This window comes from Bos mutus, chromosome 3 (genome assembly GCF_027580195.1).
Source record: "Bos mutus isolate GX-2022 chromosome 3, NWIPB_WYAK_1.1, whole genome shotgun sequence".
NCBI lineage: Eukaryota > Metazoa > Chordata > Mammalia > Artiodactyla > Bovidae > Bos > Bos mutus.
Window position 1 is genome coordinate 117459211 of NC_091619.1, and position 12496 is coordinate 117471706.

The 12496-nt window shown below is 57.0% G+C and overlaps 1 protein-coding gene across 2 annotated transcripts in view; it reads left to right on the forward strand.

Moving 5' to 3' along the window:
* The window catches only part of CROCC2 (ciliary rootlet coiled-coil, rootletin family member 2), a 73682-nt gene that overhangs the window by 58521 nt on the left and 2665 nt on the right, over positions 1-12496 (forward strand). The window contains exon 26 of one of the 2 annotated variants that reach the window (XM_070368643.1): positions 6656-9116. The exons of the other annotated variant lie outside the window; for it this stretch is intronic. Coding sequence (XP_070224744.1) covers positions 6656-6723 — 68 coding nt within the window. The 3' untranslated portion in view covers positions 6724-9116. Of the gene's footprint in view, positions 1-6655; positions 9117-12496 lie in introns of those variants that run through there. 2 annotated transcript variants of the gene reach the window in all.

The window sequence follows — 12496 nt, forward strand, 5'->3', positions numbered from 1 at the left end:
GCATTGCTGAGTCCCCCAGAACTTTTCTGTTCCGGGAATAGGGAGTGCGGCCTGACCTCAGAGAACAGCTGGAGCCCTTCCTGGTGACTCAACCCCTATGACCTTGGTCCCTGAAGGTCAACCCCCAACCCCTGCACCCCTCCAGCCTGACTTCTGAGGTCCCTACAAGGGGTTCCCACATGGGGTTCCCACATGGGTCCCCACGTGGGGGTCCCACATGGGATTCCTACATGGGTCCCCACATGGGGTTCCCACATGGGTTCCCACATGCGGGTCCGACATGGGTCCCCACATGGGCTCCACTCGGGTGCTGACAGCATCTTCAGGATGTTGTTTACATCTCTCTGCCCACACTCATTTTTTGCTTGGCCAAGTGTTTAGCAGAGCATGTGTGCTAAAATCTATCCATATTATGTCCAATTTTTCTAAGAATCCTGGCAACTATCGATTCTCCTATTTTGGGGCCAGTTGGCTTCATCTGTTCTCCATCTTTCGGGAACCCTCAAAGTCCCTGACTCCAGCTCTGAGGAAAGTTTCCCAGTTTCTGTGATCTGCTGGCCATTGCAGTGGGCGCCGGGGAGGGGTTTCAGGCGCCCCTAAGTCAGCAGAGGCCCCTGGCACGCCCACACTCCCAGGGAACCTGAGCTGCAGTGTTTCCCGCTGGCCGGGCACTCAGGACTCACGGCCACACACCCACAGCGCGTCCAGGCCAGGTGGCCAGGCTGCCAGTGTGAGCTAGAGCGAGGCCTGCCTTTTACAACATCTTTCACTTTCACGGACTGGATTTTCCCCCGTTTCACATAAGCCAATGTGTTTGTCAAGAGAAAGTTAATTAAAAACATATTTTTCTAATTAAATGGTAGGCTGTGCTATGCAAACAGTAAGATTCTTGTTTGAGAACAAACCACCCCCCGCTTCCCGCCGTTTCCAGGGCTACCCTGGGAATTCAATGGATCAACAACGCAGACCCGAGCCCTGAGGTTAGGACACGCGCGAACACAGGCCCCCGGGGGCCCGGAGGCCGCTGGTGGCCCAGCCAGCGCAGGCGCAGCAGGGGGCCTGGCGCCCGCCCACTGGGAGAGGCTGCCCGAGGCTGTCCTCGGCCCAGAGCCAGGTCACGGCCTCAATGGCTCGGAGGGCTCACGGCGGCCTCCTGGCACCCAGGCATGCCACGTCCACCAGCTCGCCACACGCCCTCCACACCCTCCTCTTCCACAGAGAGCTTGCCTCCAGGGCCTGAATCAGGCTTCCGTCCAGGTTCTAGAAGCAAAGCGGGAGCGGGCTCGCCTCCCAGGCGGAGAGGCACTGGCCCGCGCTGTGGCTGGGTGGATTCCTAATGTTTGATCAAGAATGTCTGTGTTCCTTTAGGTGCCATACTTACCCGAGTTCTTTAATATGTTACATGTATTTTATTTTCATAAAATGAATTGATGAGCTTTCCATGTTTTTCTGTCACCTGAGAGAGTCTAAACTGCCTCAGAGTTAAGCTTTCTTGAAAGGCTGCATTGAACTTACCCGCAAGCTCCCTGCCTCGCCTGTCGTCTTAAATAACCATTTAAATTCCCTCTCCCAACTCTTCCCCCTTGGTCTGTTTCAGTTTTCCATCTCTTCTGGGGTCAGTTTTTGACATTTGGAAGTCACTCATCCCATATTTTTTAATGCACCACCAGGGAATCACTCTCATATTTAACCGTTATTTACACGTGTTGTTGTTGCTCATTCACTAGAGCCCCCAAAATGAAGTCTGTCACTGTTTCCATTGTTTCCATCTATTTGCCATGAACTGATGGGACCAGGTGCCACAATCTTCGTTTTCTGAATGTTGAGCTTTAAGCCAACTTTTTCACTCTCTCTCTCACTTTCATCAAGAGGCTCTTTAGTTCTTCTTCGCTTTCATAAGGGTGGTGTCATCTGCATATCTGAGGTTATTGATATTTCTCCCAGCAATCTTGATTCAGCTTGTGCTTCATCCAGCCTGGCATTTCACATGATGTACTCTGCATACAAGTTAAACAAGCAGGGTGACAATATCCAGCCTTGATGCACTCCTTTCCCGATTTGGAGCCAGTCTGCTGTTCCGTGTCAGGTTCTGACTGTTGCTTCTCCGCCTGCACACAGTTTCTTGGGAGGCAGGTCAGGTTTTTCGGTGTTCCTGTCTCTCGAAGAAATTAAAGCTGTGTGCTGCCTGCACTCTGCTTCTCTCCCGTCGCTGACAGGACTCTCCCTGCTGTGACGCCCTTTGTGTCCTTTTACTTGGGGCCGTGTATGCGTGTTTCCCCCACCCCAGCCCCCCATCCCTCCAGCGTCTGCACGTGGCGTCACAGCTCCTCCCCTTCCTGGTCGCCTCTGGGGCAGGCGGCACTGTAACGGAAGCACTTTGCCTGCTGCTCAGTGTTAAGCGTGAAGAGAAAGCGTGCATCTCCTGAGCTCAGGGACCCCTTGGCTGGACCCTGGGCCTCCCAGCTGCAGAGGCGTGTACACCTGTGCCTCTGGGCCTACAGAGCCTGCTCTGCTCTGGGCGGTTCCCACTGAAACCTCGCTGCAGCCCGCCCTCCGCTCAGCCCCGCCCTCCTTGCTGACCTTGAACTTCACCTTCCTGTCACCGTGCTTAGGCACTCAGGGTCTCAGAGAGCTCAGCTGCCTGGCTGCTCTCCCTGCCTCCCGAGGCCCTGGGCAAGCCCTCATGTTTTCACTGAGGATGGTTCCTCTCTGGCTCCGGCTCTGGTCTCACCTTCTTGAGAAAGTCAGTTACCGTTTTCTGACACGATTCGCATTTCTCACTTTTCAATTCAAGACCCTCAGATCAGACTCTGGGACTGGCTGCTCTCCTGAACCATAGCTGACAGCAACTCACTTGCTAATTCTTTTCCTTCTTTCAAGAAGGGGTCTGGTCTTGTTCCAAGCTGGGGTACAGAGGTTTCATGCGTCTCTGCCCAGACATTTCAGGCTCAAAGGAAAGGCAGAGAGCCAGATTCAAGGGGAGCCACAGGGGCCGTGGGGAGACATGAGAGAGCCATGGGGAGGTGTGGGGAGCCACGAAGAGATGTGTAGAGACGAGGGGAGATGTGGGGAGCATTGGGAGTTGTGGGGAGGTATGGGGAACCATGGGGAGATATGGGGAGATGTGGGGAGATATGAGGAGATGTAGGGAGATGTGTGGAGATATAGAGAGATATATAGAGATATGAGGAGATGTGGGGAGAAGTGGGGAGATGTGGGGAGATGTGTGGAGACATGAGGAGATATAGGGAGATGTGTGGAGATATAAGGAGATATAGGGAGATATATGGAGATATGAGGAGATGTGGGGAGATGTGTGGAGACATGAGGAGATGTGTGAAGATGTGGGGACGTGTGTGGAGATGTGGGGAGACGTGTGGAGATGTGGGAGACGTGTGGAGATGTGGGGAGATATGAGGAGATGTGTGGAGATGTGGAACATGTGTGGAGATGTGGGCAGATGTGGAGACATGTGTAGAGTTGTGGGGAGATGTGTGGAGATGTGGGGACATGTGTGGAGATGTGGGGAGACGTGTGGAGATGTGGGGACATGTGTGGAGATGTGGGGAGATATGAGAGATGTGGGAGAGATGAGGAGATGTGTGGAGATGTAGGAACATGTGTGGAGATGTGGGCAGATGTGGAGACATGTGTAGAGATTGTAGGGAGATGTGTGGAGATGTGGGGATGGAGATGTGGGGAGATATGAGGAGATGTGGGGAGATATGAGGAGATGTGGAGATGCGGGAACATGTGTGAGAGATGGGAGATATGAGAGATGTGGGGACATGTGTGGAGATGTGGGGAGATATGAGGAGATGTGGGGACATGTGTGGAGATGTGGGGAGATATGAGGAGATGTGGGGAGATATGAGGAGATGTGGGGAGATATGAGGAGATGTGTGGAGATGTGGGAACATGTGTGGAGATGTGGGGAGATATGAGGAGATGTGGGGAGATATGAGGAGATGTGTGGAGATGTGGGGACATGTGTGAAGATGTGGGGAGATATGAGGAGATGTGGGGAGATATGAGATGTGGGGACATGTGTGGAGATGTGGGGAGATATGAGGAGATGTCAGGAGATATGTGGAGATGTGGGGACATGTGTGGAGATGTGGGGAGATATGAGGAGATGTGTGGAGATATGAGGAGATGTGTGGAGATATGGGGACATGTGTGGAGATGTGGGGAGCTATGAGGAGATGTGGGGAGATATGAGGAGATGTGGGGAGATATGAGGAGATGTGTGGAGATGTGGGGAGATATGAGGAGATGTGTGGAGATGTGGGAACATGTGTGGAGATGTGGGGAGATGTGGAGACATGTGTAGAGTTGTGGGGAGATGTGTGGAGATGTGGGGACATGTGTGGGGATGTGGGGAGATATGAGGAGATGTGGGGAGATATGAGGAGATGTGTGGAGATGCGGGAACATGTGTGGAGATGTGGGGAGATATGAGGAGATGTGGGAAGATATGTGGAGATGTGGGGAGATATGAGGAGATGTGTGCAGATGTGGGGACATGTGTGGAGATGTGGGGAGATGTGGGGACATGTGTGGAGATGTGGGGAGATATGAGATGTGTGGAGATGTGGGGAGATATGAGGAGATATGGGGGAGATATGGGGACATGTGCAGAGATGTGGGGAGATGTGCGGAGATGTGGGAACATGTGTGGAGAGGTGGGGAGACGTGTGGAGATGTGGGGACATGTGTGGAGTTGTGGGGAGATATGAGGAGATGTGGGGAGATATGAGGAGATGTGGGGAGATATGAGGAGATGTGTGGAGATGTGGGGATATGTGTTGAGATGTGGGGAGATATGAGGAGATGTGGGGAGATGTGGGGACATGTGTGGAGATGTGGGGAGATATGAGGAGATGTGGGGGAGTGGCACCAGAGGCATTGCTGAGTCCCCCAGAACTTTTCTGTTCCGGGAATAGGGAGTGCGGCCTGACCTCAGAGAACAGCTGGAGCCCTTCCTGGTGACTCAACCCCTATGACCTTGGTCCCTGAAGGTCAACCCCCAACCCCTGCACCCCTCCAGCCTGACTTCTGAGGTCCCTACAAGGGGTTCCCACATGGGGTTCCCACATGGGTCCCCACGTGGGGGTCCCACATGGGATTCCTACATGGGTCCCCACATGGGGTTCCCACATGGGTTCCCACATGCGGGTCCGACATGGGTCCCCACATGGGCTCCACTCGGGTGCTGACAGCATCTTCAGGATGTTGTTTACATCTCTCTGCCCACACTCATTTTTTGCTTGGCCAAGTGTTTAGCAGAGCATGTGTGCTAAAATCTATCCATATTATGTCCAATTTTTCTAAGAATCCTGGCAACTATCGATTCTCCTATTTTGGGGCCAGTTGGCTTCATCTGTTCTCCATCTTTCGGGAACCCTCAAAGTCCCTGACTCCAGCTCTGAGGAAAGTTTCCCAGTTTCTGTGATCTGCTGGCCATTGCAGTGGGCGCCCGGGGAGGGGTTTCAGGCGCCCTAAGTCAGCAGAGGCCCTGGCACGCCCGCACTCCCAGGAACCTGAGCTGCAGTGTTTCCGCTGGCGGGCACTCAGGACTCACGGCCCACACACCCACAGCGTCCAGGCCAGGTGGCCAGGCTGCCAGTGTGAGCTAGAGCGAGGCCTGCCTTTTTACAACATCTTTCACTTTCACGGACTGGATTTTCCCCGTTTCACATAAGCCAATGTGTTTGTCAAAGAAAGTTAATAAAAACATATTTTCTAATTAAATGGTAGGCTGTGCTATGCAAACAGTAAGATTCTTGTTTGAGAACAAACCACCCCCCGCTTCCCGCCGTTTCCAGGGCTACCCTGGGAATTCAATGGATCAACAACGCAGACCCGAGCCCTGAGGTTAGGACACGCGCGAACACAGGCCCCCGGGGGCCCGGAGGCCGCTGGTGGCCCAGCCAGCGCAGGCGCAGCAGGGGGCCTGGCGCCCGCCCACTGGGAGAGGCTGCCCGAGGCTGTCCTCGGCCCAGAGCCAGGTCACGGCCTCAATGGCTCGGAGGGCTCACGGCGGCCTCCTGGCACCCAGGCATGCCACGTCCACCAGCTCGCCACACGCCCTCCACACCCTCCTCTTCCACAGAGAGCTTGCCTCCAGGGCCTGAATCAGGCTTCCGTCCAGGTTCTAGAAGCAAAGCGGGGAGCGGCTCGGCCTCCTGGGCCGGAGGCACTGGCCCGTGCTGTGGCTGGAGTGGATTCCTAATGTTTGATCAAGAATGTCTGTGTTCCTTTAGGGTGCCATACTTACCCGAGTTCTTTAATATGTTACATGTATTTTATTTTCATAAAATGAATTGATGAGCTTTCCATGTTTTTCTGTCACCTGAGAGAGTCTAAACTGCCTCAGAGTTAAGCTTTCTTGAAAGGCTGCATTGAACTTACCCGCAAGCTCCCTGCCTCGCCTGTCGTCTTAAATAACCATTTAAATTCCCTCTCCCAACTCTTCCCCCTTGGTCTGTTTCAGTTTTCCATCTCTTCTGGGGTCAGTTTTTGACATTTGGAAGTCACTCATCCCATATTTTTTAATGCACCACCAGGGAATCACTCTCATATTTAACCGTTATTTACACGTGTTGTTGTTGCTCATTCACTAAGTCGTGTTTGACTCTTTGCAAACCCACAGACTGCAGCACACCAGGCCTCCCAGTCCATCACCATCTCCCGGAGTTTGCTCAAATTCATGTCCATTGAGTCGGTGATGCCATCCAACCATCTCATCCTCTGTCGTCCCCTTCTCCTCCTGCCTTCAATCTTTGCCAGCATCAGGGTTTTTTCAAATGAGTCAGCTCTTCGCATCAGGTGGCCAAAGTATTGGATCTTTAACTTCAGCATCAGTCTTTCCAATGAATATTCAGAGTTGATTTCCTTTAGGATGGACTGGTAGTTCGATTTCATTTATATCTGTAGTTACATCTGTTTCTGTCCCTGATGTTAAGAGATTTTTGTTTCTATTTAACTTGCCAACAGTTCATCTGTTTTATTGGCCTTTTCAAAGAATTAACTTTTATCTCTTTTCTCCTTTTTGTTCATTTTTATCCCTAATAACATCCTCTTTTTGTTGTTGTAACATTTCTGATTTCTTTGATTATATAAGTGATGTATTTATGTTTGGGCTTATTCTTTCAATAGTAAACGTATTCAATATTAGCCCATTTTCCTTCATCATGGTTTTCAATATAATTCTTCCCCCCTCCCTTTTTTTTAACCAATTTTCTAGGAGTTTGTGTCTTTATTTCTTCTTTCATTCAAAGGTTATTTGTTAATGGAAGAATAATTAAAGCTTGTGTCTCTTTTCGTCACTTGTCTTACTGGAGAGCGAGCTGGCTCTGGGCGGTTACAAGCTTTTGATCGGCTTCCAGATAATCTGCTCTTTGCTTATGCGCCTGCTCTCTCGGTTGTTGATTTTGGTTGTTGGTTTGTTGGTTCAGTTTTGTCTACTTGTTTGTGGTACATTTGGAGGGAAACTGGACAAGTTGATAGCAGTTTACAGAGAATAGATGTTTGAGATTTTCCAAGGGATTTTGAAAGAGAATAAGAAAACTGACTGCATCAGTATCGTGGTGAAAGCAGCAGAGGCCGGCGGGAGGGCGAGCAGGGAGGCAAGCAGGGAGGCAAGCAGGGCAGAGTCCAGAAGCGTCCAGCTGCCAGGAACCCACAGCAGACATGGCCTCCGTCCGGGCCGCTGAGGCCCACTGTCTGAAGAGAAGGGCTCTGCCCCTTACACGTGAGCTCTTCCCAGTGACGGTTCTGTCCCAGGACTGGCCAGAGGGCTCCGGGCTCCCAGAGGGCAGGACCAGGCGGCTGTACCTGCCGCCCATGCCCACCCGCACTGGACGTTGCCCAACCGACGAACAGACCGATCCAAGTCACCAGTGGATGAGAAGGTTGAGGACCTAAGCCCAAGAGCTCAGAAGGACGGGCTGGGGGTAGCAGCAGGCTCTGCTCTTGTGCAACAGGCTGGGTGATGAGTGTCACCCCCGCCTGCAGTGCTGGTGCCTGAGGCGTTTCCGCCTCTGTGACCCCCGTGTTCCGGCAGCCCTCATACGAGGGGGGACCCCACAGTTCTCCTATCCTTCCCTTGGTCCCGACAGGAACCCCATGAAATCGCATCACACCCGTCCACAGGACGGAAACCCAGGCTGGGAGCTGGTCCAAGGGTGCACACGAAGCCCCAGCCCCTTCCTCAAACCCAGGAGCTGCCGGAGTGGGCTGTCAAGCCTGGGCAGGAGGGCCGGGCGGCGTGCACGCCTGCAGCTGCACCCCACTCTGAGTGCTGTGGGCTGGTGACGCTGGCTCGGCCAGCCCCCACCTGTCTCAGGATCAGGGCTCAGAAAAGCCACCCAAGGAGGAGACCGACTCAGTGGGGCACATGAAGGGGGCCCATGCCATTAGTACCGCAATCATTCCAGTTACAGAATCCCGTACAAGCCGCGTCAGCACAAGAGCAGCGTGATGCTCCACAGGACTGCCTGTGCCTCCTTAAGACCGTGAAACGGTTAAGCCATATTTGAGGGAAACTTCTGCTTTTCTACTGGAAAATGTATACAAACAGAAAACTGTCATTTCCAAAATTACAAAGAAGGGTGAAACTTCAATTTTAGGTACAAGCGTTGCTCTCCTTCTTTAGTTAAAGTCCTAAATAGTCAGAACCCAAAAAATCCATGCAGGGCCACTCTGCCTGCCTTCCTCACCCAGCCTGGGACGGGACCCCAGTCACGGCCCTGCCCTCCCCTGAGCCCGTCCTCCTCCCGCATTCAGTGAAAACTGACCGGGAAAGGCTGTGAGAACCCCTTAGTTACCCCGCTCCTTGTGAACCACGAGTCTGCTGCCTGAGCCTGTAACCCGAGGGCTGAACCTGGTGGGTCATCAGGGTCTCTGCCTTCGGGTCCCCTCTCTGGCTCTGTGCCCCCCACAACCCACACCCCGCCCCTCGCCGCTGTCCTGTCTCCCCTCCCCCAGCCAGGTTTCTGGAAGGGCTGCCCGCCTCCTGTCCCCAGACCTTCAGCGCCCCAACCCCGCCGCCTCACACACAGAGACCACCAGCAACTTGGTCCGGTCCAGAGGGTCCTTTGGGGCCTGATTCTCCGGCCTCTGGAGCATCCCGCACAAGGGGCCCCCCTGTCCCTCCCGAGCTGTGCCAGCTCGCTGAGCCTCCCGGGGCTGTGTCTCCTCTTCTCTCTGCTCTAAAGTCCATTTGCCGCCCCTTCCTAGCCCGAGCCGCCGCGGGCTCCCTGAGGACAATCTCGGGGAGCCCAGTTCGCCTCCCTCGCCCCCTCACCTCCGCCTTCCCGCTCAGCCGCCCACAATAGGACACCATGCATTCCCAGAGGCCCAGGCCCACTGTGCTGGCTCCAGCCCCGGACACAGGGCACCATCGCCTCTCACTGAGGCTCTGAGCCGGGTGGAGGGCGGGCGGGCTCGTGGCCCTGGGCTGTCAGGCTAGGAAGGCAGTGGGCAGCACCAGGCTCGGGCTGAGGAGGAAGCCCCAGCATCCCGGGAGCACACGACGAGCCCCGAGGAAGCAGGGCGCACGTGGTGGGCATGGGGCCGAGCCCCACAGGCCGGCGAGCTTCGGCCCCACAGGCCGGCGAGCTTCCGAGGACTACTGGGGTCTTTACTCCAAGCTCCGGGAGTGGGGCAGGGACGACGCTTGTCTTCCGAGGCCACTCTGACCACAGGGAAGTGTCTTTGCCCACAGAAGGCCAACAAGGCCTCCTTCTAGAACTCTCCCCACCAGACGTGGCACCGAACTGTCTGAGGGGTGCCCACTGTACTCGACCTGTTCTTGCTTCTTTACACGCCGCCCCTGCACGTGGTCCAGGCAGACACCTGGTGCCGTCGCGTCCTCTGGAGCACACCTGGGCTGTGCCCCCAGGACCGCCTGAGTCTGCCTTCCCCAGGAGCAGCCAGACGCTGCGGCTGGGCCTGGATGGGAGCTGGGGGCGCAGCCAGGGCCCCGGCGCAGGGAGGGGCGGGCCTCTGGAGCAGCCGCTCTGGAGCGCAGGGGCCGGAAGCCTGAGGGCACTCGGGAGCCCCGGTGGCAGGGGAGGGGCCCCTGGGGGCATGGTCCTGCCTTCCTTCAGAATTAGTCCCTCGGTGTGTGACGGTGTGTGACGGGACATCCAGGGAGACGCTAGGGGCTGGCGTCAGGCATCCAGCCCCCAGCGGACAGCAGGGGAAACCCAGGCGGGAGGGGCGCGCCGGGAGTCGGGGGCCTGAGGTTGGCCGCTCCACGGCGGGCGCCCCGACGAGGACAGCGGGCGGACAGTGGACATGTACCTTCAGGGAGGATCATGAGCCGGGCCAGGGGCCCAGCCTCAGGGCGGAGCGTCTGGTCCACGCGCCGCCTGCGCTCAGTCCAGGCGCTCGGCCCGGCAGCAGGGAGCTCGCGCCGCGCGGTTCGGAGAGGTGCGTCCTGCGGGAGGGGCTGCCGCGCTGAGCCCCGGACGGCCCGCCTGCAGGGGGAGCTCGCGGTGCGCCGGGCGAGGCCCCGGGAATCAGGGGGGTGGAGGGGGTGGTCTCTGGAGAGATGGGGGTGGGGAGACAGGGAATGAGACGTGCAGGGCCTGGGTCGGGGGAGGCACAGGCTTGGATGGGCTTCTCTGTCTCAACCTGCGATTGGGGGCTATGCCTGCCCCGGGCCTGTCTGCCTGCCGCCAAGCTCAGCGTCAGCCCAGGGCTGGCAGGCCGCCCGGGGACCTCCCCGCCCCTCCGCAGTGTGACCCCAGCCCTACCTTTGCTGTCCCCAGGGAAGCTCCCAGTCATGGCAATCACCTCCCATCCCACGTGGTCCCCGCTGCGTGAGCCAGTGCTGCCTGGAGCTGTGTGGCCCTAGCACGCAGCCGCCCACCCCTGGAACCCGAGTCCCCTGGAGGGTGTGTCCTGCCGCCCTGGTGCCCGGAAGTGTGGGCACAGATGGCCAGGTGCAGCCGCTGCCCTTGCTGTCGCTGAGCTGGCCCTGGCCAGAGAAGGGAGGGTTTGTCCCTCATGAAGGTCCTGGTGATGGTGTCCAGCCAGAGCCTCTCAGACGGGGGCACAGGGTCCAGTGTTCAACCCTGGACTTTGTGGGGGCCCCATGGGCCGGTGGATCCCTGAGCTTGTTGAGGGTCGCTTGCCCCGCGGGGTCCTGCACAGACCAGTTCCACAGTGGGGCAGGGCTTGTCTGGGTATCCTGAGCCAAGGGCAGAAGGACCTGGGCACACAAAGACCAGGCTTGGCCGTACCAGCACGTAGTCATGGCCGCTGGGATGCGTGAGAAGCTGACCGTGCCCAGGGCTCTTGGACTTGGAAGGACAAAGATGGGGTGGGGGCCGTGTGGACAGGAACGCGGAATGAGGAGGGCTGGCTCAGGGCGGGAGGAGAGGCAGAGGCCGCCGCCACAGCAGGGCAGGATAGGGTGCCTGCGAGCAGAACCAGGGGCAGCAGGGTCCCCGCAGGGGCTGACGACTGCCTGTGCCCCCCGCTGGTGATGACGAGGAGGGTGGGCTCCGGAGCAGACTGGCCCTCAAGCCCCAAGGCAGGACAGCAAGGCCCCACCGGCAGGGCACCACCCGGGGCACGCTGTCCAGCTGAGGTGGGCTCAGGGACAGGAGGGCGTTCCAGAGGGAAGTGGCCGGGTCAGTGGGGCGGCAGTGGGAGGCAGGGACCCTGGGGACAGAATTGGGGTCAGGATGGAGGCTCAGGGGCCAGCTGATCAGGACGGTCACTGAAAGCCAGCAGCCAGCCTATCCACACAAGGCCACTTACCCTCCCGCAGAGGAGGGTTGGCCAGCCAGGCCCAGTCAGCATGACCCTGTGCTGAGCTGGGGAAGTCGAGGGCTCCGTGGCCACTCAGGGTAGGGGGCCTGGGGATCCGGGAGGCCCAGATGGCACCGCCTCGGGCAGCAGCCCTGGAGCCCGGGGGGAGGAGAGGAGCAGCTAATGAGTTCCAGGAGGTCAGCTGTGAGGGGCCCAAAGCCCATAAACCCTTTACTGGTGTCTCAGGAGGGGAAACCCGGATGCAGCCGTTTATTTATTTTGGATTTCACTTTTCTCTCCTCTTTTTAACATGCATATCCAGGAGTGTAACTGGATTTTTAAAGAAACAGGACTTCCTTTTGCAGTGGAGGGGGACTCTTGCCTTCCCTCAGCCCTGAAGAAGAAAAGACTCTTTGCTGCTGTAGTATGGCCTCTGGCCCTCTGCCCTCCAGACCTGCCTGCCTTGTCCCAGGGCCCCCAGAGGCCAGGCCTGTCCAGAGGGCAGGGGGGCGGGTCGAGGAGGCTCAGAAGCAGGGACTGGCCAGATGGCCCCTGACCACTGCCCCACCCGGCCCAGAGCTGGGGTAGTGGAGATGGGTCCTGGTCGGGGCCCAGGTTCCCATCCTGCCCCGGTGACTGACAGCCAGGCCAGGTCTGCCCTGAGTGTCAGCTGCTTCCTCCAAAGGGACCATCCCCACAGGGGCAAAAGGAGCCCCTAAACCTTCCC